Source organism: Monodon monoceros, unplaced genomic scaffold, assembly GCF_005190385.1.
Source record: "Monodon monoceros isolate NGI ecotype Baffin Bay Population unplaced genomic scaffold, NGI_Narwhal_1 Super_Scaffold_21, whole genome shotgun sequence".
In the NCBI taxonomy this organism is placed as follows: Eukaryota; Metazoa; Chordata; class Mammalia; order Artiodactyla; family Monodontidae; genus Monodon; species Monodon monoceros.
The window spans coordinates 60,663,717-60,691,366 of NW_021703778.1; the positions used below are offsets into that span (position 1 = coordinate 60,663,717).

General features: G+C 37.3%; 1 protein-coding gene across 8 annotated transcripts in view; it reads left to right on the forward strand.

The window, feature by feature from the left end:
- TCF12 (transcription factor 12) overlaps positions 1-27,650 on the forward strand; it is a 381,378-nt gene that overhangs the window by 250,006 nt on the left and 103,722 nt on the right. For 7 of the 8 annotated variants that reach the window (XM_029237048.1, XM_029237049.1, XM_029237044.1 and 4 more), the window contains one exon: positions 8,007-8,071. In XM_029237048.1, coding sequence (XP_029092881.1) covers positions 8,007-8,071 — 65 coding nt within the window. Of the gene's footprint in view, positions 1-8,006; positions 8,072-8,929; positions 9,005-27,650 lie in introns of all 8 variants that reach the window. The other variant, XM_029237053.1, reaches the window with a different exon arrangement.

The window sequence follows — 27,650 nt, forward strand, 5'->3', positions numbered from 1 at the left end:
CAAAAGCAGTCATAGATTCTAGAGCACAGCAGCTGGAGCAGTTCCCCAAAGGAACTGACTTCAGGGAGTTAGTTACATTCCCCAAAGTAGGAGTTCTGCAAGGTGTGTTCTCATGGCTGGCAGAGCAATTAATTTTTTAAAAATTGTTTTAAACGTATACAGACAAATCCCTGCATTGGCCACACAAAACAATCTCTCAGGATGTCATTATGTAACCTCTGATCTTGTCCAACTTGTTTATTCTTACAGACTAGGAAACTGAGGCCCAGAAAGACATGATAAGAATAAATACTTTTATAACAAGCACTTGAAGCAAGAGTAACATCATCATGTGCCATTTGTGAGAACTGAAAAGAATAGCTATTACCTGTGAGTGTAACCAGCATAACTGCCCATGTTCTCATTATACCCAGAGCCAACCTCTGGAGTAGTTGGGCTTTGCTGCCAATTATTTTTGGAACGATTTGTCATCATTCCCTCTTTCAGCTGGAATACGTTTCATATGCAGTGCTAAATCAGTTGATTGGTACAGGCTGCTTGGAGGGCTCAATAGAGAAAAAATTTTATACTGTATTTGGGATCCACTAAATGTCTTTGTATATGATTAGAATATAAGGATTGTGTCCTAAACCTCCAATGGAAAATAATGCAGTATAGCATGCTGTTAAGAATTTGGTGTCAGATAGCCCTACATTCTAGTCTTTCATCTACTTAGTCTGTGACCTTCAGCAAATTATTTTTCCTCATTAGTGCAATGGGGATTTAATAGTACGTACCTCAGTGGGTCAGGACAATTGAAGCCATCACTACCTTTCATCTGGATTGTTTCAGTAAGTCTTCTAATTGGTCTTCCTGCTTTCATACTTGTTCCACCATAATTTATTCTCCACACAGCAGCCACAGTGATACTTTTAAGATGTGGATCATCTTTTCAATAAAACAGTACTGAAGTCAATTGGATATCCCTACGGGAAAAAGTTGTACCTTGACCCCCTACCAACATAAAAACCAAATTCAGATTTGAGTCTGTGAAAGATTAAGCTTTTAGAAAAAAACATAGAAAAATAGATTTGTAACCTTGGAACAGGCAGAGATTCTTAAACAGTGCACACACCAAAGAATGTTAACCATAAAGGGGAAAATGCACAAATTGGACTATGTTAAAATGAAGAATTTATGTTTATTAAAGATATCATTAAGAGAGTGAAAAGGCAGCCTACATAAAATATTTATATAGCTACAATAAAAGGTTTTGTATCAAAAATACGTGGACTCCTACAAATCAGCAAGTAAATGACAAATAATCCAATAGGAAAAAAGTGAGCAAAAAATGTGAATAACCATTTCACCATAAAACACCTGAATGTCTAATAAACATGAATTCATTGTGATTCACCAGTAGTAACTTGGCTGCTAAAAATGTCTATTAAGTCTCCCACTGCATTAATAAACAGATTTGCAACAAAAGAGCTAATCGTTACACAAATCTCTTTACTAATAAGAATGCTGGAATGTTATATAATATTCTGCAGAGTTTTTATTTTACTGTTGGAAATTCTATTTTCTGAGAGTTCTCCCTCACCATCCTTACACTTTGGCTTTTTAGTGTTATTCTTAAAATGTGGGTGATACAAAGTAGAAGGCAATCATCAGTGGACCTTTTTTTGGTGAGACTCTGTGTTCAAAGTAGTACTGCTTTGGGTGGGAGTTGGACTAGGTATCCTCTGAAGTCTCATTGAAAAATGAGTCTTTGATCCTGGGAAAGGTCATTTGGTCTTACTTGGTATTTATAATTACTCAGAAATGATGTAGGGGTCCTTTAATTCACCTGCACTTCAAGGAGTTTCCAAAATCGGAGTTTACTTTTACCCTGCTTAAAATCTGAACCCTTACAACCAGGGTTCCCAAAATTGGGTGTGGTACATTCCATCAACATAAGTGACCTGCCAAGAGGATTCCTGTCATTTCGATTCTTTCCTCCACTCCTCTGGGAGTGGACATGCCTTCAATTTTTGAGGTGGAGTAAGCGTTAGAAATTTCTGGTCATGTTCTTCCTACCCCTCTTTTCTGGGGCTTCCAAGTATTTAGCATAAATTCAGATAGGTTAGGGTAACGTGATGAATCAAAGATGAAATTTAAAGTAATTTTATTTAAGGAAATGAAATCCTGCATTTACAATAGAAAAATCACTTATATAAGTAAAGGATAGGATGACTTGGTTTCTGTGGTTCAATTTTTTTTTTTTTAGTCTAATTTGTGCCCCAAAAGGTAGTATGACTGTTAAAATTAAAAAAACCCAGTATATTCTTGACGGCACTTACGGAATAATGAAATGCAGACAGAGTTGTAAAGGAAGGCAGGTTTCCATGTTTCTCTTCTTTTGTGTCTTATATTTCCTTTCCTCTTTGCCATTTTGTGTTTTTAGTCCTTACTTTCTATCCCCTTCTTTTTCTTTGCCGATTAGGGGGAAAGGGCATTTAATTGCTTTTGAAAAAAAATCAGTGAGCTCTATCTCTCTATTAGATGAAAGATGGGATCCTCTTTATATTTGGTTCTCACCGCACTAGAAACTTCCAAGACTAGCTAGATTCTCACTCTTTAGGCCTTGGGCAAAGGAAGCGTGTTCAGCTCTGACCTTAGAGTTTACTCAGGTGTTTGATCAACTTGTCCCAATCAGTACGTATCTGTTTTATCCTTGAGACTGATTGTTCTCACAGCCTTCGGATGGCATGATCTGGGTCTAAATGAAAACCAATTTGACAACTCTTAAGCTGTGCGTAGGGCAGAATACAGCTTATCTCCCAGACCACTTTTGTTTGAAAATCACTTGCCTTAAAAGGCTGTATTTTTCTCACATGGGCCACCTACTCAGAAGACCCATCTTCTGTGAAATGGTGGGTAGTTTCATCTCCACCTTTAGTATGATCAGAAGGTACGTATTACTCCATTCAGGTTTGAATAGGGGTCCCCTTCCTCGTTCAGTAGGCCTTATGGATTGTGTCAGCCCCAGGCAATTGTCTGTCCGCTCTTCTGGAACCACCCACAGTGTGTTTTGGATCTGAACCTCAAGACACCTGACCTTAATTGTGAAACTTGTTTTTCATCCAAGTAAGGTATAAACTTTTCTACTTGTTGACACCTATTAAGGGCACAGGCTTGGGTCTTCATCTCATAACCCCACCATCTGTCAGATTGACTAACCCATAAATGTTTGATGGAATTTATCAAACTCAAATTCTTCCATCTAGTCAACTCTTGGATATTTGTGATTGGGTTGGGGAGGAATGGGTTGGCAAGGAATAGGAATGAACTGTGCCTGTCAATCCTCAGCCTCAACTTGACTGTTGATTGTGTCCTATGCCAAAAGAATGTAGGTAAAATTATCTTTTGAAGAGTTCTTTATAAACTAATATTAACATTAGTTTGTAATGGAGAGTTGCAACTTACTGTTGTGAAATGTATGTTTTTGCTACGGAACAAGACAACTTAGAATTCTTTTTTTTTTTTTGGTGGTACGCGGGCCTCTCACTGTTGTGGACTCTCCCGTTGCGGAGCACAGGCTCCGGACGCGCAGGCTTAGCGGCCACGGCTCATGGGCCCAGCCACTCCGCGGCATGTGGGATCTTCCCGGACCGGGGCACGAACCCGTGTCCCCTGCGTTGGCAGGCGGACTCTCAACCACTGTGCCACCAGGGAAGCCCAGAATTCTTTTTTTTTAATTCCAAGAAAATTTGTTATAGTAATGACTGCCTCAAATAGTTCATACATCTTATACAAACAACTGGGTAAAATAATTTCTTGAATCAGTAATTTGCTATTTCTTGAACAATTGTTATAAATCCTATCCAAATTAGTCAAACTCATCTGTCATATCTTGAGCATTTCTCAGTTTGGGGTCAGAAAATACTGAGTCTGATTAATGTAAACCATGTAAGTCTAGGTACTCAAAATACTTTTGCACACAAAATATTTATGAAATACGTGTTTGGCTTGATATACAAATATGTATATAAATGTATATCTTTCAATACATGTTGCTCTTCTCCTAGTGTTGAGGTTCTTATCTTAGAGTGGAGTCTAGAGACTCCCAGAATGGAAGGAAAATCAGTGAACTTGGACAGGGAGAAAATTGTCATTTTTATTTTTCCAGTCTCCAAGTAAAATTTAGCATTTCCTTCAATTTTGAATGAGGGTAGCAAAACAGTCCTGATAGTATCTATGATTTTTATCACTAATAGAACAGATATTCTCATAGTATAATATAGTTGTTGCAGATATCTTTAAACTGTCATTTATGATTTGAAATTACCATTGTTACTAGGCCTGGTTCTAGATCTAACTATTTAATGTGTTAATTAAAAGGCACATGTATTACTATGCAGCAAATTTCTTTAACATTTTAATAACATACCAGTTTACTTTACAATGCTACATATTTTGCTTTGTACTTTTAAAAACATTATTGTGAAGACTGCCAAAGAGGCCCAGGATGCATACACGCCCACACACAAATAAAACCCCTCTGCTAGAATATCCCAGTAAAATTTTTATAATATTTTCTCATAGGTGTTTCAAGAGAAATTAGATATACATTAAGTTACTAATAGTTGATAAATTGTATTCAGCTGATGTTTACTGTTAAAATTGTCCACATACTGTAATTTATGTATAATATTTATGTAAAAGTAGTAACCCCATAATACAGTAGTGAGAAGTTTTTCTTATTTGTCAGACACCTAAGATTAAACAAAAAGACATAGGATTCATTTTAATTCATGAAAAAAGTTCTTGTGAAAAGTAATTTTGAAAGAATTAAAGATTATTGTCTTTTAAATCTCAGACTGAGTATGCATCATTATATTTCAGGAGTACCCAGACTTCTAAGTCCCTAAGAAATAAATAGTTCCTAACAAATTAAAGGTGAAATAAAAATGTATTTACATTTTGGAATCTCATTTGAATTAGGTTCATTGTCATTTTAAAAACAAACTACCAACTTTCCATTTCAGAAGGAACTTTTACTTTGAAATATTTTGAGCTTATATTAAATGAGTTTTCATTCTCTCTGGTTTGAATATCCTCTGAAAAGAAGTTTAGAAATTTTAATAGGCACAGGCAGTAAGTTTTAAAACTTGACATTTTCTTAAACAGTCTATCTGATGGGTAGCCTCCACACAGATACTTAAATTAAGATTGTATTTGAAATCTGTACTTTATTAAAAAACAGACCTAATATTGATCTCTCACTCTGTTCCCTTTACCACCTCAACAATTAAAAAAAAAAAAAAAAGATTCCTTACTAGTATATTTGAGTGAAAGTATAACAGTTGTTGCTTAGTTTCAAGTCTTTACTGGTTGTTTGAGATAACGTTTCAGGAAGAATTTACAAGGTAAAAAGGACTTGGTGAGTATTTCAACTATTAATAAGTTGATAGCGTATTGTGAATGACAACTCATTGGCATAGTCTTTTTTTTTTAAACTTTATGATATTGGTTTAAAATGTTACTGTCTCCCAATTCTGTCCTGCCAAGTGTATGAGACATGATTTGTTGTGTTTTTCTTTTCATAAATTTATTTATTTTATTTCATTTTATTTTTGGCTGCATTGGGTCTTTGTTGTTGCACGCGGGCTTTCTCTAGTTGTGGCGAGCGGGGGCTGCTTTTCATTGTGGTGTGTGGGCTTCTTATTGCAGTGGCTTCTCTTGTTGCAGAGCAGTTGCTCTAGACACACGGGCTTCAGTAGTTGTGACTCATAGGCTCAGTAGTTGTGGCTCACGGGCTCTAGAGTACAGGCTCACTAGTTGTGGTGCACAGGCTGAGTTGCTCCGCGGCGTGTGGGATCTTCCCGGACCAGGGCTCGAACCCGTGTCCCCTGCATTGGCAGGCGGATTCTTAACCACTGTGCCACCAGGGAAGCCCCATGATTTGTTTTTAAAGGCAACATTTTCTTAAAATTGAAGACATGTATGAGAATGATTTTTAACATCTCATAAACTTGTTTAATGTAGTTGATTAATAAAGTACTACCTGCAAATCATAGATGTGGGCTGTTCTTTATTTTTTCCCAGTGATCTGTCTGCCTGTTATGGTGTGTTGGCATATCCCTTCAGTCTCTTCCATATTCTTGGTCTGGCAGGGAGGGGTGTGTGTCAGAATTGCAAATGCATAATCCTTTAAGGATTTTGTGAAGCCACATTCCAAGAGTTGAAGTGTAGAATCTAAAACTGTGAGATATCACCTTGATTTTTATAAGTGGTCTTACTTGTGAAGGATATATTTAAAGAGTTAGAAATGTTTTTCTTTTTAATTTCATATGTGTATTTTGCAAATTAAAATTCTTTACGTAGAACATACTACTTGGTGGTGATAATGTGAGGCAACTAGACCACATTAATTAACCTGTTCTCATAGCTTCATCAGGAACAGACAGTAAGTGCATCTTAAGACATATGCTGTAATATCCTAATGGGCCCAGAAATTATACTCCTAATTATTAAAGTGTTTTCTAATAACTGACTTTGTTATTGGAAGAATTATTTTGTATATCTAAAGGTTCAGTAGATGCCAAGTTCAGGTTGTAAGATTTCTACATCAGTTGGCCAGTTGAATACATCAGTGGGGTGCATACATCAATGAAAATGATAGAATATTAGTACATATGTCTCTAAGTTTTTTTTAAATTATGCACCCTATTGGTAAACAATTTTCAGCATCCCATCTATGTGTGCAGTTTTTTAAATTAATAAACTATACATTTTTATATAATCACAAGCTGATATCTCAGTGTATAGTATACAATTATGGTGACTTCATATAGCCTCAATAATTTTAAATATTTTGGATAACTTGTCAGATTTAATTACATTGTGTTTTTTTACCCTGAAATGAAGAAAAAGAATTAGCTGTGCCATTGTCATTTTCACTTGTATCTCTATCTTTGATATTAACATCAAACTGTGATCCTTGCAAAAATCTTTTTAAGCAACATGTCTATTTGTGAAAGACTGTTTAGTTTAAAACTATATACTGTTTGAAAATTGGCTTTACTGAACTTATTAAACTCATGTGTATTGAAAAGTAAACGAGTAAGAACACTGCTGTCAATTGTCAGCACTGTGAGACACCTGCTCTCCCTCTCAAGCTGGCCTATACCATTCCTGATACTTAGCCATCAGCTTTTGAACTGTAAATATAATCCCAACAGGAATTCTTATACATTTCGGGGAAGAGTATAAATTGGCATGACAACTTCAGAGAAAGGTAATACTTATGAAGTTGAAAGTGTGCATTGTTTAACCCAGCAGTTCCACTTCTTTGTGTCTATCCTGGAGAAACTATTATGTGTGTATAGGACGTGCAAGGATATTTGTTTAAGCATTATTCATGATAACTAGAAAAAAAAGCAGAAACTGTTTTTCTATTTTTCAGTAGGAGAATAGATCAACTGTGGTTTTATTTGTATAATGGGACATTTTATAGCAGTAAAAAATGAATGAACTAGGTGTTTACTTTTAACATATATCTCAAGATATATACCATGTAACCCCATCTGTTTAAATGTATTCAACACAAATAGTAATGTATATTGTTTGAATACATGAATATGTACTAAAAGATTCAAAATATACATGGGAATCATACCAGTTTTATGATAGTGGTTACCTTGTGGTCTGGGGTGAGATGTGAACTGTATCTTTACTGTTTCAATTTCTCAAGAGAGAAGGAAAGGGGAGAGTGTTCAATCTGAAGCAAATACGGGAAAACATTCTCACTTGTGGGTATATGAATCATACTATTGGCTCTATAGATATCCATGCTTTTGAATTTTTTTTTCATTATTTCACATGACTGGAATGGTAGTAAGCTTTTTAAGTCTTATTTATTGGATTTTTGTCTTCTTGTTTCTCATTGGTTCTCTGTACTTCCATGAATGGTCTAGAAGTTGAATTGACTGTGTGTCAGTAAATGAGGATTTTTATATGGAGCTATTTTCCTTCTTTTACAGGAAAAACTTCAGAGAGGGGCTCATTTTCCCTGTACAGCAGAGATACTGGATTACCAGGCTGTCAAGTAAGTTAATAAATAACAAAAGCAATGAGATAATTTTTTAACACATAGATAAAGACTTTAACAGAGGAGGTAGAAATTTATCCAATTTATTTCACCATTATTTGTGCATTTAATTTGTGACTAAATGTGGTGGGTTTTTAGTAATTAAACATATTTTCTTTTTTTCTGCTCCTCTGCTTAAAATGGTTTCCCTTCCACAGTTCACCAGATTTTCTTTCTCTAGCATCAAAGAATTTCATAACTCACCTTCATTTTAACTGGAGGCAAAGTAGCAATTAGCTTCCTACCTTCTTCCAAGATGCTTATTTCTGAAAATGATGTTTGTTTATTTCCTCATGAAAAGAACAGTGTTGCTGATAGAGTACAAGAAGAACATAAAATTGCTCTGTGTAGCTTGACCATCCTATGTTAAACTTACTAATGTTGGAAGTACTTTCATTTCAACCTGTTACCAAACTCAGGTCTGGCTGCTTGCTGCTTGAAAATCAATACCTGAGGGGCAGGTGTTGGTAGAAAGGAAGATTGCTTTTAATCAGACAGCTGGCAGTCTGGGGAGAAGGCAGACTTGTGTCCCCCTCAAAACTAACTCCGAAGATTCTGCTCAGCCAAGACAGTTTTTAAAGGGGAAAAAAGAGGAAGTAATCTCAGTTAATCATTGAGATAAGGGATCAAAGTCATTGCCATCCCCCACTGCATGTAGTCTTGTTGACTTCTTGTGATCTTTCTTTAGATGCTGTCTTGTTCACAAGTTTGTTCACACAGTTTGTTCATGAGATTACTAAAGGGGAAACTAGGGGAGAGGTCTGGTCATCTGTTTATTACTTATTCTTCATTTCTTCTTCTTTGATCTATGGGAAGAACCAACAGGTTAGGCAAGGTATTGTGTCATCAAAAGATCTGAAAACTGCTTGGGCCAGAGATGACCAGACCATGGCGAATGCCTGGTTTAAGGGTAGTTATAATATAGCTTTGCTAAAGTGACAAGACACACGGGGTTTCCTGTTGAGGGCAGTTTCTTGCAAAGTGCTGCTTGCAAATCTACATGCAATTTTTTGAGCTTCCTACAGTCTCTTTGACTTGGAGTCTTTCTTTCAGCTCTTGCATATTCCTTAGCATGTTGCATTTGTACTAATGGCCATTTTCTCTGCTTCTTTCCCCACATCTTTACACTGAGAATCCTACACACTCAGTTTGCCAGATTCCCATCAGTGTCAAGCCAGAAAGCATACAAAGGAAAGGCAGAATATATTAAATTAGTTTTCTGCTGTCTGCATGCCTTTCATGAGACCCACCCTAATTTTAGACATAGGCACTTAACTGTCATACTAACAGTATTACTTCATTTAATACCTACCCCATAATTATGCCTCTCAGAATCAGAATACCTAGGTTCAAATCCCATCTCTGCGAGTTTCTGACCTGTGGTTCTAAGACAAGTCATTTAACCTTAAATCCCATCTCTGTATTGACTTCTTCATTTGAAAAATAGAATTAGCAATTTTTTCCCACATACTTTGTAAGTCTCTGAAGGCTAAACTGCATGTACTTGAAAGGGAAAGACAGTATTTTACAAAATGAATGCATATTTTAAAATGTTTCTATTCGTATAACCCACCAAAAAAAGCTATTCTGAGTCCTTAATATTATTTTTAAGAAACCAAAAAGATTGAGAACCACTGGTCTAATGTTAACACTACTGCTAAACTTGAGGAAAAAAAACTGTTGTAAGGTCTTTGAAATTACAGCTGAAGCTGTTAAATTATTGTTAATGCTTATATTAATTAATGATTTTTCACTTAACATTTTTTATACTCCCTTGGCAAAGGTGTTGCTATTTAGTTAGAATCAGTGATAAGCTCCATTTATATAATTCTCCAATTTTGCAAAGATGAATCTTAACAGTTTTTTGTTTGTTTGTTTGTTTTAAATGTTGAGCCTTCTTTTAATTTATTTTCATTTTTGGCTGTGTTGGGTCTTCGTTTCTGTGCGAGGGCTCTCTCTAGTTGTGGCAAGCGGGGGCCACTCTTCATCGCGGTGTGCTGGCCTCTCACTGTTGTGGCCTCTCTTGTCACGGAGCACAGGCTCCAGACGCACAGGCTCAGTAGTTGTGGCACAGGGGCTTAGTTGCTCCGCGGCATGTGGGATCCTCCCAGACCAGGGCTCGAACCCGTGTCCCCTGCATTGGCAGGCAGATTCTCAACCACTGCGCCACCAGGGAAGCCTGACAGTTTTTACCAGTGATTAATATGTGTTTATACCAGATTTAATTCTCATATCAAAACATTTATTCAAACCTAGATGCATAGCACTCTAATAATAATTGTTATCATTTACTGAGCACTAACTAAGCCAGGCATTGAATACACATTTAATCTGCCCCCCCTCCTTTTTTTTTTGGCCATACCCATAGCCCATGAGATCTTAGTTTCCTGACCAGGGATTGAACCCAGGCCCTCAGCAGTGAAAGCCCGGAATCCTAACCAATAGGCCACCAGGGAACTCCCACATATACTCCTTTTAACAGCACCCATTTTGCAGGTTAGAAAATGAGTGTTCCCCAGAGGTATCAGTAATTTGCTCAATGCCGTATACCTAGCAAGTGGTAAACCTTCTAAACTCCTGCTTGATGTTTTTAGCCTTGATGTAATTATACTGCAGGTAAGAATCCCTTACCTCCCTCTCATTTTAATTTGTTCAGTCATGGAGGGGCCTGAGAATTTCTATTTTTAACAAGTACCCCAGGTGATTTTAATTCACATCGACTGGGAATTATGCTTTGAGACACCCAGTTCCTCTGTATACTCCAAATACAAGCACATATGGAGTATTAAAAAAGAAGAAACTGTAAGATTGCTTTTTAATAATTTTTTATCACATGTTGGAGAGATCAGGCAGGCCTAAGGAAAAGAGAACAAGGTTACGGTAATGTATGATATATAAAATAACAATATTCCTGTATACAGGAAGATTTATAGGTATTCAAGTCAGGGAAAGATTTGTTTTTGAAGAATTCATGGAAGCAGTGCATGGGCCCCAAAGAGAAAGCCCAAAATTCAGCACAGATGAGAGAACATTATACTGCAACAAGGATAAATAACATCAATGAAGACCAGAGGGCTCTTAAAATAAGTGAAAGTATTCCTTACTGTGAAAGGAACAATGGCTTTGCTATTTATTACTGTTACTTAGCTCTGGCTATGCTGTAGTTGCCAGGAGAAGTTATGATGGTTCACACCAGCTGATTTGAGGCCTAAGTAGTAAACCCAGGAAATTCAAGAGTTTAAAAAGATGTATCAATCCCATTCAAAGAAAAACCTGTATTCCAAACTGTATTTATTGTAATGGGTCAGAGAAAAAAAATACACCAAAAAATTAATAATTGGCTGCCATTTTATCTTACCTATTCACAGGCAACATAATAATCTTAACCACACAATGATAATAGAAGAAAATATAAATAGTGACTACAAAATTATATCCAAACACCACTTTGAAATCATTTTTCTTCAACAGAATCCCCAAGGAACATTTAACTCTGCTATTAATGTACATAAAATGCTGCTGACATACTGCAAAAATCAGGCTAATTTAATAATGCCTGATGGGCCTTATTTCATGTTAAGATGATGTAATAATATGTTGCTAAATGAGTCTCCTCATATTACCTTCACGGCAATGGCATAACTGATGAGCCATTAAAAGGAAACTGCTGTAGCAGTGTTACTGGAAACATTGATAGATCATTCTGCAATTGAATTTTTTTTTTTTTTTTTTGCGGTACACGGGCCTCTCACTGTTGTGGCCTCTCCCATTGCGGAGCACAGGCTCTGGACGCGCAGGCCCAGCGGCCATGGCTCACGGGCCCAGCCACTCCACGGCATGTGGGATCTTCCCTGACCGGGGCACGAACCAGTGTCCCCTGCATCGACAGGCGGACTCTCAACCACTGCGCCACCAGGGAAGCCATGCAATTGAATTTTTTTTGGTTCAACACAGAGCATAGAAGCCAGCATCTTTATTAACAATAGGTATGGGGGGAGGGATAAATTGGGAGGTTGGGATTGACGTATACACACTACTATATATAAAATAGATAACTAATAAGGACCTACTGTATAGCACAGGGGACTCTGCTCAGTACTCTAATGCCCTATATGGGAAAAGAATCTAAAAATAAGTGGGTATATGTATAACTGATTCACTTTGCTGTACAGCAGAAACTAATACCATACTGTAAATCAACTGTACTCGAATAAAAATTAATTCTAAAAAAATAAGAATATTATTAACTGTCCAGAAAAAAATCCCAATAGGTATAATACTTTAATAATTGTCACCATGAAGTAAAAAATCCTTTTATGATTATGACAGTTTGTCATTGCTGCCTCTTAAACTTAAGTGTTTATTCAAATTTGTGTAAGTTTTTCTCAAAGTCTTCAGCCTAGAAGAGGCAGAGTCTTGTTTTTTCCCCAAGGAACTTAATTTTCATCAGAGTTAAGATATTATACCCTTGAAAAAAATGACAGTTAACTTTAAAAACTCAGTTAACTGTTACTTAGAAATTTACCCATACCATTTGCTTCTTTAAAATCCTCTTTTTCCATTACCGTCAATCTCATTATATACAGACATTTGATAATGATAAAATGATAAAAGTCAATACATAAGGAAGATAAAACAGTGATAAATGTGTATACACCTAATAACAGAGCTTCAAAATAAATGAAACAAAAATCAGTATAATTAGAGAGATAAATTCGCAGTCACAGTTGAAGATCTGAATACCTCTCTTAGCAGTTGACAGAATAACTAGACAAAAATTTAGTAAAGACATAGAACTAAATGAACCATATAAACTACTGTGACCTAACTGATACTTACAACATTCTGTTCCCAACAACTGAAGATATAAATCCCTTTCAAGGGTACATGTTACACTCAACAGGACTGAACAATGTGCTCATCTTTAAATCAGTGTCAGTAAACTGAAAAGGTTTAAAATCATACAAAGTATTTTTTCTGACCACAAACGAATTAAATTAGAAGTCAGTGAGTTACCTAGAAAAACACCAAATATTTGGAAATGAAAGGGCTGTTTCATTTAGACATGGGCATATCTAAATAACCCATGGTTTTGAAAAGAAATCAGAAGGGAATTTAGAAAATATTTCTAACTAAATTATAATGAAATATGATATAGCAAAATTTGTTGGTGCAATTAAAGCAGTGCCTTGGAGAAAATGTGTAGCTCTAAATGCTTGTATTAAAAAAGAAGATCTACAGTACATGACCTGAGGTTCTGCCCTATGAAGCTAGAAAAAGAAGCACAAAATAAGTGGAAGGGAGAAAGCAGTACAGATAAGAGCAGGAATCAGTGTAATATTACACAAATAATAGAAAAAGCTAACAAAGCCAGAATTTGATTATTTGAAAAGGCCCATAAAATGAATAAGTCCTAGCTAAACTAATTAAAATAAAGGGGGAGAGAGAAGGAGGGGAAAGAACACTAATTACCAATATGTGAAATGGAAGAGAGGTTATCACTGTAAATCATATATACATTAAAAGAATAATAAGGAAGTGTTGGGAATAACTTAATAAATTTGACAACTTTGGTGAAATAAGCAAATTTCTTGAATATTACTTACCAAAAGGGGACAAGATGAAACAGAGAGTTTGAATAGCTCTATATCTATTAATACAAGTAAATTCATTTCAAAAGCTTTTTCACAAAGAAAGCTTGACTGTCATATGGTTTCATTGGTGAATTCTTTTAAATGCTTATGGGGAAAAATAATAACAATCTTACACAAACTATTTTAGAAAATAGAGGAGGAGGGAACACTTTGCAGCTCATTTTACAAGGTGAGCAACACCCTGATCCTCAAAATGCACATGTGGTTTGTACCAGAAGTGAAAGTTTGGCTTAATTGTTGAAAATCAGCCAGTGTAATTCAACACATTAACGGACTTAAGAAGAAAAACATTTCCAAAGATGTAGAAAAAGTATTCAACAAAATCAAATATCCATGATAAAACGTCTCAACAAACTCAGCATAGAAAGCAGCTTCCTCAGTTTGATAAAAAGACTTGCATGAAAGATCTATAGCTTTTTTTGTTTGTTTGTTTTTGCCGTATGCGGGCCTCTCACTGTTGTGGCCTCTCCTCTCCCGTTGCGGAGCACAGGCTCTGGACCGTGCAGGCTCAGCGGCCATGGCTCACGGGCCCAGCCACTCTGCGGCATGTGGGATCTTCCCGGACCGGGGCACGAACCCGTGTCCCCTGCATCGGCAGGCGGACTCTCAACCACTGCGCCACCAGGGAAGCCCCAGATCTATAGCTTTTAAGTGTAATTGCATGCTTAAAGGTGAAAGACTAAATGTTTTCTCTCTAATATTAGTAACAAGGTAAGAATTTCCACTCTCATTACCTGAATTTTTTGTCCTAGCCAGTGTAATAAGGCAAGAGGAAAAAAGGCATAAAACAGGAAAGGAATAAATTCAGCTGAATTGGCAGATGATATGTCTATGTACATGAGAAGTCCTAAGGAATCATCAAGAACACTTCTAGAATTAATAAGTACTTTTAGGTATGTCACAGGTTACATAGGCAATCTCAAAAAGTCAATTATATTTCTGTATACTAACAGTAAACAATTAGAAATTGAAATTATCAAAACAGTATTGTTTAAAATGGGACCTAATCAAGCTTACAAGCTTTTGCACAGCAGAAGAAACCATAAAAAAAAAGAAAAGACAACCTACAGAATGGGAGAAAATATTTGCAAATGATGAAACAGACAAGGGCTTAATCTCCAAAATATACAAACAGCTCATACAACTCAGCAAAAAAACAAACAAACCCAATCAAAAAATGGGCAGAAGATCTTAATAGACATTTCTCCAAAGAAGACATAGAGATGGCCAGTAGGCACATGAAAAGATGCTCAATATCACTAATTATTAGAGAAATGCAAATCAAAACTACAATGAGGTACCAGCTCACACTGGTCAGAATGGCCATCATTAAAAAGTCCACAGGGGCTTCCCTGGTGGTCCAGTGGGTAAGACTCTGCACTCCCAATGCAGGGGGCCTGGGTTTGATCCCCAGGTGGGGAACTACATCCCGCATGCATGCTGCAACTAAGAGTTCTCATGCTGCAACTAAGAGTTCTCATGCCGCAGCTAAGAGTCCACATGCTGCAACAAACATCCTGTGTGCTGCAACTAAGACCCGGTGCAGCCTAAATAAATAAATAAATATTTTTAAAGTCTGCAAATAACAAATGCTGGAGAGGGTGTGGAGAAAAGGGAACCCTCCTATACTGTTGGTGGGAATGTAAGTTGGTACAGCCACTATGGAAAACAGTATGGAGGTTCCTCAGAAAACTAAAAATAGAATTACCATATGATTCAGCAGCCCTACTCCTGGGCATATACCTGGACCAAACTGGACCATTCAGGATACATGCACCCTGAATGTTCATAGCAGCACTATTCACAATAGCCAAAACATGGAAACAACCTAAATGTCCATCAACAAATGAGTGGATAAAGAAGATGTGGTACATATATACAATAGAATACTACTCAGCCATAAAAAAGAACAAAATAATGCCATTTGCAGCAGCATGGATGCAACTAGAGATTATCACACTAAGCGAAGTAAGTCAGAAAGAGAAAGACAAATACCATATGATACCACGTATATGTAGAATCTAAAATATGGAACAAATGAACCTATCTACAAAACAGAAACAGACTCACAGACAGAGAACAGACTTGTGGTTGCCAAAGGGAGGGAGAGGGATGGATTGGGATTTTGAGGTTGGTAGATGCAAACTATTACATTTAGAATGGATAAACAACAAGGTCCTAATGTATAGCACAGGGAACTATATTCAGTATCCTGTGATAAACCATAATGGAAAAGAATATAAAAAAAGAATGTATATATATGTATAACTGAGTCACTTTGCTGGGCTTCAGAGATTGGCACAATATTGTAAATCAACTGTATTTCTATTTTTAAAAAACAGTATTGTTTATAGTCACACCAAAAATTATAAAATACAGAGGGATAAATTTAAAAGATAAGACTTCAACAATGAAAACTATAAAATATTGCTGATAGAAATCAAAGGAGATCTAAATAAATAGAGACATGTACCATGTTGATGAATTGGAAGACTCAGTATCATTTAGATGTTAGTTCCACTGGGCTATAGATTTAATGGAATCTCAGTCAGAATTGCAGGAGGCTCTTTATAAAACATTGACAAGATTATTTAAAAGTTGATCTGAAAAGGCAGAGAATTAAGAAGAGCCAGAAGAATCTTCGAAAAGAAAGGAAGAAGGACTTTACCTGACTTAAAGACTTCCTGTAAAGCAATACTAATCAAGACAGAGTTAGTTTTCATATAAAGACTGACAAATAGATCATGGAACAGGATAGAGTCCAGAAAGGGATCCATCCCTATATGGCAAATGGTGTTTGATAACAGCACTCCAGCAATTCAGTAAGAAAAGAAACATCTCTTTTTAATATATGGTGCTGGGACAACTATAAAACAATACTAAAAAAAAAAAAAAAAGAACTTCAACTCTTAACTTATATCATAGACAAACATAAGTTTGAGATGGATCATGGACTTAAATATGAGCTAAAATAATAAAGCTGCTAGGGAAAAAATAGATTAATATCTTTACCACTTCAAGATAAACAAAATTTTTTAGGGAAGATATAGAAAGCATAGAACATGGAAGAAAAATTGATGAATTGAACTTAATTAAAATTTAAAGCTTGCATTCATCCCAGAACACCATCAAGAAAAGGAAGAGAGAAGCCACAGAATAGAAGGTATTAGCAACACATTTATTTGACAGAGGACTTAGGTGTAGACTATATAATGATTCCTGACAACTCAGTAATAAGAAAGAAGCAATCCAATTTTTTTACAACAGACACTTCACAAAAGACAATATACAAATGGGCAGTCAGCACGTTAAAAAATGCTCCACATTGTTAGCTGTCAGGTACATGAAAATTAAAAGCACAATGACCTGACAGTACACACCTACCAGAATAGCTAAAAATTTGTTTTATTTTTTTTTAATTGAAGTAGAGTTGATTTACCATGTTGTGGCAATCTCTGCTGTACAGCAAAGTGACTCAGTTATACCCATAGAGACTTTTTTTTTTTTTTTTGCGGTATGCGGGCCTCTCACTGCTGTGACCTCTCCAGTTGCGGAGCACAGGCTCCGGACGCGCACAACTCAGCGGCCATGGTTCACGAACCCATCCGCTCTGCGGCATGTAGGATCCTCCCGGACCGGGGCACGAACCCGTGTCCCCTGCATCGGCAGGCGGATTCTCAACCACTGTGCCACCAGGGAAGCCCGAGACATTCTTTTTTTATATTCTTTGCCATTATGGTTTATCACAGGATATTGAATATAGTTCCCTGTGCTATACATTAGGACCTTGCTGTTCAAAATAGCTAAAATTTTTTGAAAGCTAAAGTTAAAATTGCTAGTTGGACTGTAAAATGGTACAATGACTTTGGAAAAATGTTTGGCAATTTCTTATAAAGTTAAATATGCATCTACTCCATGACTCCACAGGTTTACTTCCAGGTGTTTATCCAAGAAAAATGAAAACATTGTTCACCAAAAGCTTTCATCAAAAGTGTTCATAGCATCCTTATTCATTATAGCCTAAAACTAGAAACATCCCAGTTACTCATCAGCAGGAGAGTGGATATATGACCTGTGTTATGTTCATACATTGAATGCTATTCAACAATAAAATGGAATGATCTAATGATCTCAATAATGTTATGCTGAGTGGAAGAGGCCAAATCTCAAAACTACGGTATGACAGCTATAATAGGCAAAACTCTCCTGTGTTGATAAAAATCAAATCAGTGTATGCCACTGGGAGAAGTGTTCTACTGTGAAAGTAACTCATTTCTGAGATGACAGAAATGTCTTGTGTCTTAATATGCATTCATCAAAACTGATTAATTGGTACAGTTAAGATCTGAACATTTTATTGTATGTAAAGAACAGCTTAGGGGCTTCCCTGGTGGCACAGTGGTTGGGGGTCCACCTGCCGATGCAGGGGACGCGGGTTCCTGCCCCGGTCCAGGAGGATCCCACATGCCGTGGAGTGGCTGGGCCTGTGAGCCATGGCCGCTGGGCCTGTGCGTCCTCCGCAACGGGAGAGGCCACGGCAGTGGGAGGCCAGCGTACCGCAAAAAAGAAAAAAAGAACAGCTTAGTTTTTTAAAAAATTAAATGAAAAGAAATATCATTTATAGTAGCATCTAAGAAACTTGATTTAAATACTTAAGAGTAAATGTTAGAAGACATGCAAGACCACTGAAAACTGCTAAGCAAACAGTTTGCTTGGAGAAATTTTGAAAGACCTCAGCAAATGCAAAGATGTACCATGTTCATGAACAGGAAGACAATATTCTTAAAATATCAGTTCTTCCCAAATTGATCCGTAGATTAAATGCAATCCCAATTATAACCCTACCAAGATTCTTTGTGTTTGTATAGGAATTTACAAGCTAATTTTAAAATTTCTTTAGAAAAACGAATGACCTGGAATACCAAAGCAGTCTTGAGAAGTGAAGAACAAAGTTGGAGAATTTATGCTACCTGACTCTAACATAAGACGTAGTATAAAGCTGTTGTAATTAAACAGCATGGTACTGGTGTGATTGAGAAATATGACACTGGTATAGAATAGAGCCCAGAAGTACACCCACATTTATGCAGTTCATTTGATTTTCAGCAGTGTTTGTCAAAGTATTCCAATGGGAAAAGGAAAGATTCTTCATAAAAAGTGCAGTAACAAATGGATATTCATATGGAAAATTATGAATGTTAGTCCTTCTCTTACACTGAAAGCAGAAGTTATTCAAGATGGATCCTAGACCTAAATGTAAAAGCTAAAACTACAAAGCTTTAAGAAAACATATGAGAATCTCTCTTCAATTAGGGGATAAGCAAAGCTTTCTTACACAGAATACAGAAAAAAAAAACTGTAAAAGAAAAAAATGATAACTTAGACTTAATCAAAAGTAGACTTCTGCTTATTAAAAAGCATAGGTTGGGCTTCCCTGGTGGCTCAGTGGTTGAGAGTCTGCCTGCCGATGCAGGGGACACGGGTTCGTGCCCCGGTCTGGGAAGATCCCACATGCCGCGGAGCGGCTGGGCCCGTGCGCCATGGCCGCTGAGCCTGCGCGTCCAGAGTCTGTGCTCTGCAACGGGAGAGGCCACAACGGTGAGAGGCCTGCGTATCTCAAAAAAAAAAAAAAAGCATAGGTTAAAAAAAAAGAGTAGACAAGCCACAATCTGGGAGTCGATATTTGCAAAACATATATCTGACAAAGTACTAGTATCCAGGATATAAAAAGAACTCCTACAAATCTGTAAGGTTACCCAAGGCTTCTCCAACTTTTCTTTTTATGACAAGGTTAAGTGCAGTTGATGAACAAATTTCCAGTCCCTTCTAGACTTTTAATTCTATTATAATTTTCAAGAATAGGATCATTTCTAGTTGGTAACATGACTACAAGCTGTTACATAAAGATACCCATGGTGTAGCTACTTCTTTTTCCTTCTTTCTTCCTCCCCCTGCCACCCACCCAGTAATACTTTTTCTCTTTAGGAAGACAGGTTTCCTTAGCCAGTGACAACTAACAATTTTAGAGGTTGAACAGTTACTTGATGGGGTAATTTCTGACAGCATACTTAGAGAAAACCGTAAAGGATGAGGCCAGTGGAATAATTATCTAGCCTGAGATATCCATAAGTATATACAAAAGTCTTAATTCTGTAGAGGAGGAAAGTTTTCTTCAACCCTCTTAGAGTTCCTGGTTGGATCTGAAAAGCAAACTGACAAAGACAGATTAATAGGAGAAAAGCTTACATATTCATTTAATATAAGTTTTGCATGACACAGAAGTCTTCATCAGGAAATGAAGACCAAAAGAAACAGAGCTATGTACTTTCATGCTAAGTTTGATGAAGAGTAGGCATTATGGATGAATATGATATAGATTAAGAAGTATGAGGTAATTATAAACTGGGGGAAACTTAGTAAGGCCTGTTTGTTAGGATTCTTCTTGACATCCCTTTTTCTTTGGACGTAAGGATGCTCCTTTTTTCTGTGTATAGGGAAGGCACATCTCACATGAAGATAGCCTGTTCCAAGGAAGAAGGGCTGGGGTGGGGGTGGAGGGCGTCAGAGTGACCTTCCTGGTTCTATCAGTTTCCCAAACTCCTCAGCTTAAAATATTCAGTATGCCAAGATACCATATCTTGGGGAGTTGTATCCTGAACTCCATCATTCATTTACTCTTAAAATTAAGTTTTTAATGCATTTTAAATTATTTCAATATCTCCAATTGTTTAATCACTAGATATAGTTTGGTTTGACGTAGTTCTTTTACAAATTTCTATAAATTTATTTTATTTTATTTTTTAATTTAATTTTATTTTTTTATACAGCAGGTTCTTATTAGTCATCAATCTTATACACATCAGTGTATACATGTCAATCCCAATCGCCCAATTCATCACACCACCACCACCACCACCCGCCGCTTTCCCCCCTTGGTGTCCATACGTTTGTTCTCTACATCTGTGTCTCAGTTTCTGCCCTGCAAACCAGTTCATCTGTACCATTTTTCTAGGTTCCACATATATGCGTTAATATACGATATTTGTTTTTCTCTTTCTGACCTACTTCACTCTGTGTGACAGTCTCTAAATCCATCCATGTCTCATCAAATGACCCAATTTCATTCCTTTTTTGGCTGAGTAATATTCCATTGTATATATCTACCACATCTCCTTCATCCATTCATCTGTTGATGGGCATTTAGGTTGCCTCCATGACCTGGCTATTGTAAATAGTGCTGCAGTGAACATTGGGGTGCATGTGTCTTTTTGAATTACGGTTTTCTCTGGGTATATGCCCAGTAGTGGGATTGCTGGATCATATGGTAATTCTATTTTTAGTCTTTTAAGGAACCTCCATACTGTTCTCCATAGTGGCTGTATCAATTTACATTCCCACCAACAGTGCAAGAGGGTTCCCTTTGCTCCACACCCTCTCCAGGATTTGTTGTTTGTAGATTTTCTGATGATGCCCATTCTGACTGGTGTGAGATGATACCTCATTATAGTTTGGGGTTGCATTTCTCTAATAGTGATGTTGAGCAGCTTTTCATGTGCCTCTTGGCCATCTGTATGTCTTCTTTGGAAATGTCTATTTAGGTCTTCTGCCCATTTTGGATAGGGTTGTTTGTTTTTTTAATATTGAGCTGCATGAGCTGTTTATATATTTTGGACATTAATCCTTTGTCTGTTCATTCATTTGCAAATATTTTCTCCCATTCTGAGGGTTGTGTTTTCATCTTGTTTATGGTTTCCTTTGCTGTGCAAAAGCTTTGAAGTTTCATTAGGTCACATTTGTTTATTTTTGGTTTTATTTCCATTACTCTAGGAGGTGGATCAAAAAAGATCCTGCTCTGATTGATGTCAAAGAGTGTTCTTCCTGTATTTTCCTCTAAGAGTTTTATAGTGTCTGGTCTTACATTTAGGCCTCTAATCCATTTTGAGTTTATTTTTGTGTATGGTGTTAAGGAGTGTTCTAATTTCATTCTTTTACATGTACCTGTCCAGTTTTCCCAGCACCACTTTTTGAAGAGGCTGTCTTTTCTCCATTGTATATCCTTGCCTCCTTTGTCATAGATTAGTTGAACATAGGTGTGTGGGTTTATCTCTGGGCTTTCTATCTTGTTCCATTGACCTATGTTTCTGTTTTTGTGCCAGTACCATATTGTCTTGCCTACTGTAGCTTTGTAGTATAGTCTGAAGCCAGGAAGTCTGATTCCTCCAGCTCCGTTTTTTTCCCTCAAGACTCCTTTGGCTATTCGGGGTCTTTTGTGTCTCCATACAAATTTTAAGATTTTTTGTTCTAGTTCTGTAAAAAATGCCATTGGTAATTTGATAGGGATTGGATTGAATCTGTAGATTGCTTTGGGTAGTATAGTCATTTTCACAATATTGATTCTTCCATTCCAAGAACATGGTATATCTCTCCATCTGTTGGTATCATCTTTAATTTCTTTCATCAGTGTCTTATAGTTTTCTGCATACAGGTCTTTTGTCTCCCTAGGTAAGTTTATTCCTAGGTATTTTGTTCTTTTTCTTGCAGTGGTAAATGGGAGTGTTTCCTTAATTTCTCTTTCAGATTTTTCATCATTAATGTATAGAAATGCAAGAGATTTCTGTGCATTAATTTTGTATCCTGCCACTTTACCAAATTCACTGATTAGCTCTAGTAGTTTTCTGTTGGCATCTTTAGGATTCTCTACGTATAGCATCATGACATCTGCAAACAGTGACAGTTTTACTTCTTTTCCAATTTGGATTCCTTTTATTTCTTTTTCTTCTCTGCTGTGGATAGAACTTCCAAAACTATGTTGAATAATAGTGGTGAGAGTGGACATCCTTGCCTTGTTCCTGATCTTAGAGGAAATGCTTTCAGTTTTTCACCATTGAGAATGATGTTTGCTGTGGGTTTGTCATATATGGCCTTTATTATATTGAGGTAGGTTCCCTCTATGCCCACTTTCTGGAGAGTTTTTATCATATATGGGTGTTGAATTTTCTCAAAAGCTTTTTCTGCATCTGTTGAGATGATCATATGGTTTTTATTCTTCAGTTTGTTAATATGGTATATCACATTGATTGATTTGTGTATATTGAAGAACCCTTTCATCCCTGGGATAAATCCCACTTGATCATGGTGTATGATCCTTTTAATGTGTTGTTGGATTCTGTTTGCTAGTATTTTGTTGAGGATTTTTGCATCTATATTCATCAGTGCTATTGGTCTGTAATGTTCTTTTTTTGTAGTATCTTTGTCTGGTTTTGGTATCAGGGTGATGGTGGCTTCATAGAATGAGTTTGGGAGTGTTCCTTCCTCTGCAATTTTTTGGAAGAGTTTGAGAAGGATGGGTGCTAGCTCTTCTCTAAAACTGTTAGAATTCACCTATGAAGCCATCTGGTCCTGGACTTCTGTCTGTTGGAGGATTTTTAATCACAGTTTCATTTCATTACTTGTGATTGGTCTGTTCATATTTTGTATTTCTTCCTGGTTCAGTCTTGGAAGGTTATACCTTTCTAAGAATTTGTCCATTTCTTCCAGGTTGTCCATTTCATCAGCATAGAGTTGCTTGTAGTAGTCTCTTAGGATGCTTTGTATTTCTGTGGTGTCTGTTGTAACTTCTCCTATTTCATTTCTAATTTTATTGATTTGAGTCCTCTCCCTCTTTTTCTTGATGAGTCTGGCTAATGGTGTATCAATTTTGTTTATCTTCTCAAAGAACCAGCTTCCAGTTTTATTGATCTTTGCTATTGTTTCCTTGTTTCTATTTCATTTATTTCTGCTCTGATCTTTATGATTTCTTTCCTTCTGCTAACTTTGGGTTTTATTTGTTCTTCTTTCTCTAGTTCCTTTAGGTGTAAGGTTAGATTGTTTATTTGAGAATTTTCTTGTTCCTTGAGGTAGGCTTGTATAGCTATAAACTTAGAACTGCTTTTGCTGCATCCCATAGCTTTTGGATCATCTTGTTTTCATTGTCATTTGTCTCTAGGTATTTTTTGATTTCCTCTTTGATTTCTTCAGTGATCTCTTGGTTATTTAGTAACGTATTGTTTAGCCTCCATGTGTTTGTGTTTTTTACCTTTTTTTCTCTGTAATTGATTTCTAATCTCTTAGCGTTGTGGTCAGAAAAGATGCTTGATATGATTTCAATTTTCTTAAATTTACTGAGGCTTGATTTGTGACCCAAGATGTGATCTACCCTGGAGAATGTTCTGTGTGCACTTGAGAAGAAAGTGTAATCTGCTGGTTTTGGGTGGAATGTCCTATAAATATCAATTAAATCTATCTGGTCTGTTGTGTCATTTAAAGCTTCTGTTTTCTTATTTATGTTCATTTTGGATGATGTGTACATTGGTGTAAGTGTGGTGTTAAAGTACCCCACTTATTGTGTTACTGTCGATTTCCCCTTTTATAGCTGTTAGCAGTTGCCTTATTTATTGAGGTGCTCCTATGTTGGGTGCATATATATTTATAATTGTTATATCTTCTTCTTGGATTGATGCCTTTATCATTACGTAGTGTCCTTCCTTGTCTCTTGTAACATTCTTTATTTTAAAGGCTATTTTACCTGATATGAATATTGCTCCTCCAGCTTTCTTTTGATTTCTATTTGCATGGAATATCTTTCTCCATCCCCTCACTTTCAGTCTGTATGTGTCCCTAGGTCTGAAGTGGGTCTCTTGTAGACAGCACATAGATGGGTCTTGTTTTTGTATCCATTCAGCAAGCCTGTGTCTTTTGGTTGGAGCATTTAATCCATTCACATTTAAGGTAATTATCCATATGTATGTTCCTATGACCATTTTCTTAATTGTTTTGGGTTTGTTTTTGTAGGTCCTTTTCTTCTCTTGTGTTTCCCACTTAGAGAAATTCCTTTAGCATTTGTTGTAGAGCTGGTTTGGTGGTGTTGAATTCTCTTAGCTTTTGCTTGTCTGTAAAACTTTTGATTTCTCCATCAAATCTGAATGAGATCCTTGCTGGGTAGAGTAATCTTGGTTGTAGTTTCTTCCCGTTTATCACTTTAAGTATATCATGCCACCCCCTTCTGGCCTGTAGAGTTTCTGGTGAGAAATTAGCTCTTAACCTCATGGGAGTTCCCTTGTATGTTATTTTTCATTTTTCCCTTGCTGCTTTCAATAATTTTTCTTTGTCTTTAATTTTTGCCAATTTGATTACTATGTGTCTCGGCGTGTTTCTCCTTGGGTTTATCCTGTATGGGACTCTCTCTGATTCCTGGTCTTGGGTGGCTATTTCCTTTCCCATGTTAGGGAAGTTTTCAACTATAATCTCTTCAAATATTTTCTTGGGTCCTTTCTCTCTCTCTTTTCCTTCTGGGACCCCTACAATGCAAATGTTGTTGCGTTTAATGTCCCAGAGGTCTCTTAGGCTGTCTTCATTTCTTTTTTTTGTTTTGCAGTACACAGGCCTCTCACTGTTGTGGCCTCTCCCATTGCGGACGCGCAGGCTCAGCGCCCATGGCTCACGGGCCTAGCTGCTCCGTGGCATGTGGGATCTTCCAGGACCGGGGCATGAACCCATGTCCCCTGCATCAGCAGGCGGACTCTCAACCACTGCACCACCAGGGAAGCCCTGTCTTCATTTCTTTTCATTCTTTTTTCTTTATTCTGTTCCTCAGCAGTGAATTCCACAATTCTGTTTTCCAGGTCACTTATCCGTTCTTCTGCCTCAGTTATTCTATTGATTCCTTCTAGTGTAGTTTTCATTTCAGTTACTTTATTGTTCATCTGTTTGTTTGTTCTTTAATTCTTCTAGGTGTTTGTTAAACATTTCTTGCATCTTCTTGATCTTTGCCTCCATTCTTTTCCAGGGTCCTGAATCATCTTCATTATCATTATTCTGCATTCTTTTTCTGGAAGGTTGCCTATCTCCACTTATTTTGTTGTTTTTCTGGGGTTTTATCTTGTTTCTTCATCTGTTACATAGCCGTCTGCCGTTTCATCTTGTCTTTCTGTGAATGTGGTTTTTGTTCCACAGGCTGCAGGATTGTAGTTCTTGCTTCTGCTGTCTGCCCTCTGGTGGATGAGGCTATCTAAGAGGCTTGTGCAAGTTTCCTGATGGGAGGGACTGGTGGTGGGTAAAGCTGACTGTTGCTCTTGGGCCGAGCTCAGTAAAACTTTAATCTGCTTGTCTGCTGGTGGGTGAGGCTCCGTTCCCTCCCTGTTGGTTGTTTTGCCTGATGTGACCCAACACTGGAGCCTACCTGGGCTCTTTGGTGGGGCTAATGGCAGACTCTGGGAGGGCTCATGCCAAGGAGTACTTCCCAGAACTTCTGCTGCCAGTGTCCTTGTCCCCGCGGTGAGCCACAGCCATCCCCCACCTCTGCAGGAGACCCTCCAACACTAGCAGGTTGGTCTGGTTCAGTCTTCCCTGGGGTCACTGCTCCTTCCCCTGGCTCCCAGTGCACACACTACTTTGTGTGTGCCCTCCAAGAGTGGAGTCTCTGTTTTCCCCAGTCCTGTCGAAGTCCTGCAGTCAAATCCCACTAGCCTTCAAAGTCTGATTCTCTAGGATTTCCTCGTCCCGTTGCCAGACCCCCGGGTTGGGAAGCCTGACATGGGGCTCAGAACCTTCACTCCAGTGGGTGGACTTCTGTGGCATTTCCAGTTTGTGAGTCACCCACCCATCAGTTATGGGATTTGATTTTACTTTGATTGCGCCCCTCCTACCCTCTCATTGTGGCTTCTCCTTTGTCTTTGGATGTGGGGTATCTTTTTTGGTGAGTTCCAGTGTCTTTGTGTCAATCACTGTCCAGCAGCTAGTTGTGATTCTGATGTTCTCAGAAGGGGAAGTGAGAGCACGTCCTTCTACTCCGCCATCTTGGTTCAGGGCCACACATTTCTATAAATTTAAAATAAATTCCTTAACAAGTATTTCAGATGATATGCTTTATTTCAGACCTACTTTTAATCAAATAATGAGTTTGCACTGATTTAATAGGACATATTACACATATCTGTATCCCGCAACATAATGTATTCATTGTGTTGTAACATTTTATTAACCAGATTTTGCAATCTTAGTGTGTTTTATTTTATTTTTAATAAAAAGAATCTCTTATTCCCTACGGACTATTGTACCCTTAGAAATTATAGCATTTCCAATTCAGAGAAATTTGTTGCCACTTCTGTTTTAAGCAGACCAAGTTCACTTACAATTTAAATGCTTCATCTTTTTTCTCATGCTTTTTTCTCACTGGGTAAAAAAATGTCCAAAAAAAAAAAAAAGACTTCACAGGCTTCCCTGGTGGCGCAGTGGTTGAGAGTCTGCCTGCCGATGCAGCGGACACAGGTTCGTGCCCCGGTCTGGGAAGACCCCATATGCCGCAGAGCGGCAGGGCCCGTGAGCCATGGCCGCTGAGCCTGCGCGTCCGGAGCCTGTGCTCCGCAACGGGAGAGGCCACAAAAGTGAGAGGCCTGCATACCGCAAAAACAAAAACAAAAACAAAAACTTCACACATTACAAAACTTGCTTAAAAGAGAAAGAATCTTATCAATAAGTATTTGCTTACTTTATTATGTATAAGGAACTGGGTCAGGCAACAGAATAAAAGAATTAGTATCAGTCTTCAGGAAGCTTACATTCTAATTGGGAAGACCAACTATGTACACACAGAAAGTTAACTAAAATGATAAGGTGACCCGTATTAAATCTCAAGTAGCACAAATGTAAGTTAGAACTCAGAAGATAGAGAAATGAATGTGATTTTGATACAGAGAAGATTTTGCAAAGGAAGTACAGAACACTGAGATCTTGGAGGATGGGTAAAATTTGACAGAGTAGACAGGAGAACGTCTTGGGGAAAGAGAACATATGACTAATAAAATAGAAGCAGTAATATTCAGCACATCTTACTGCTTCTTCCTTAA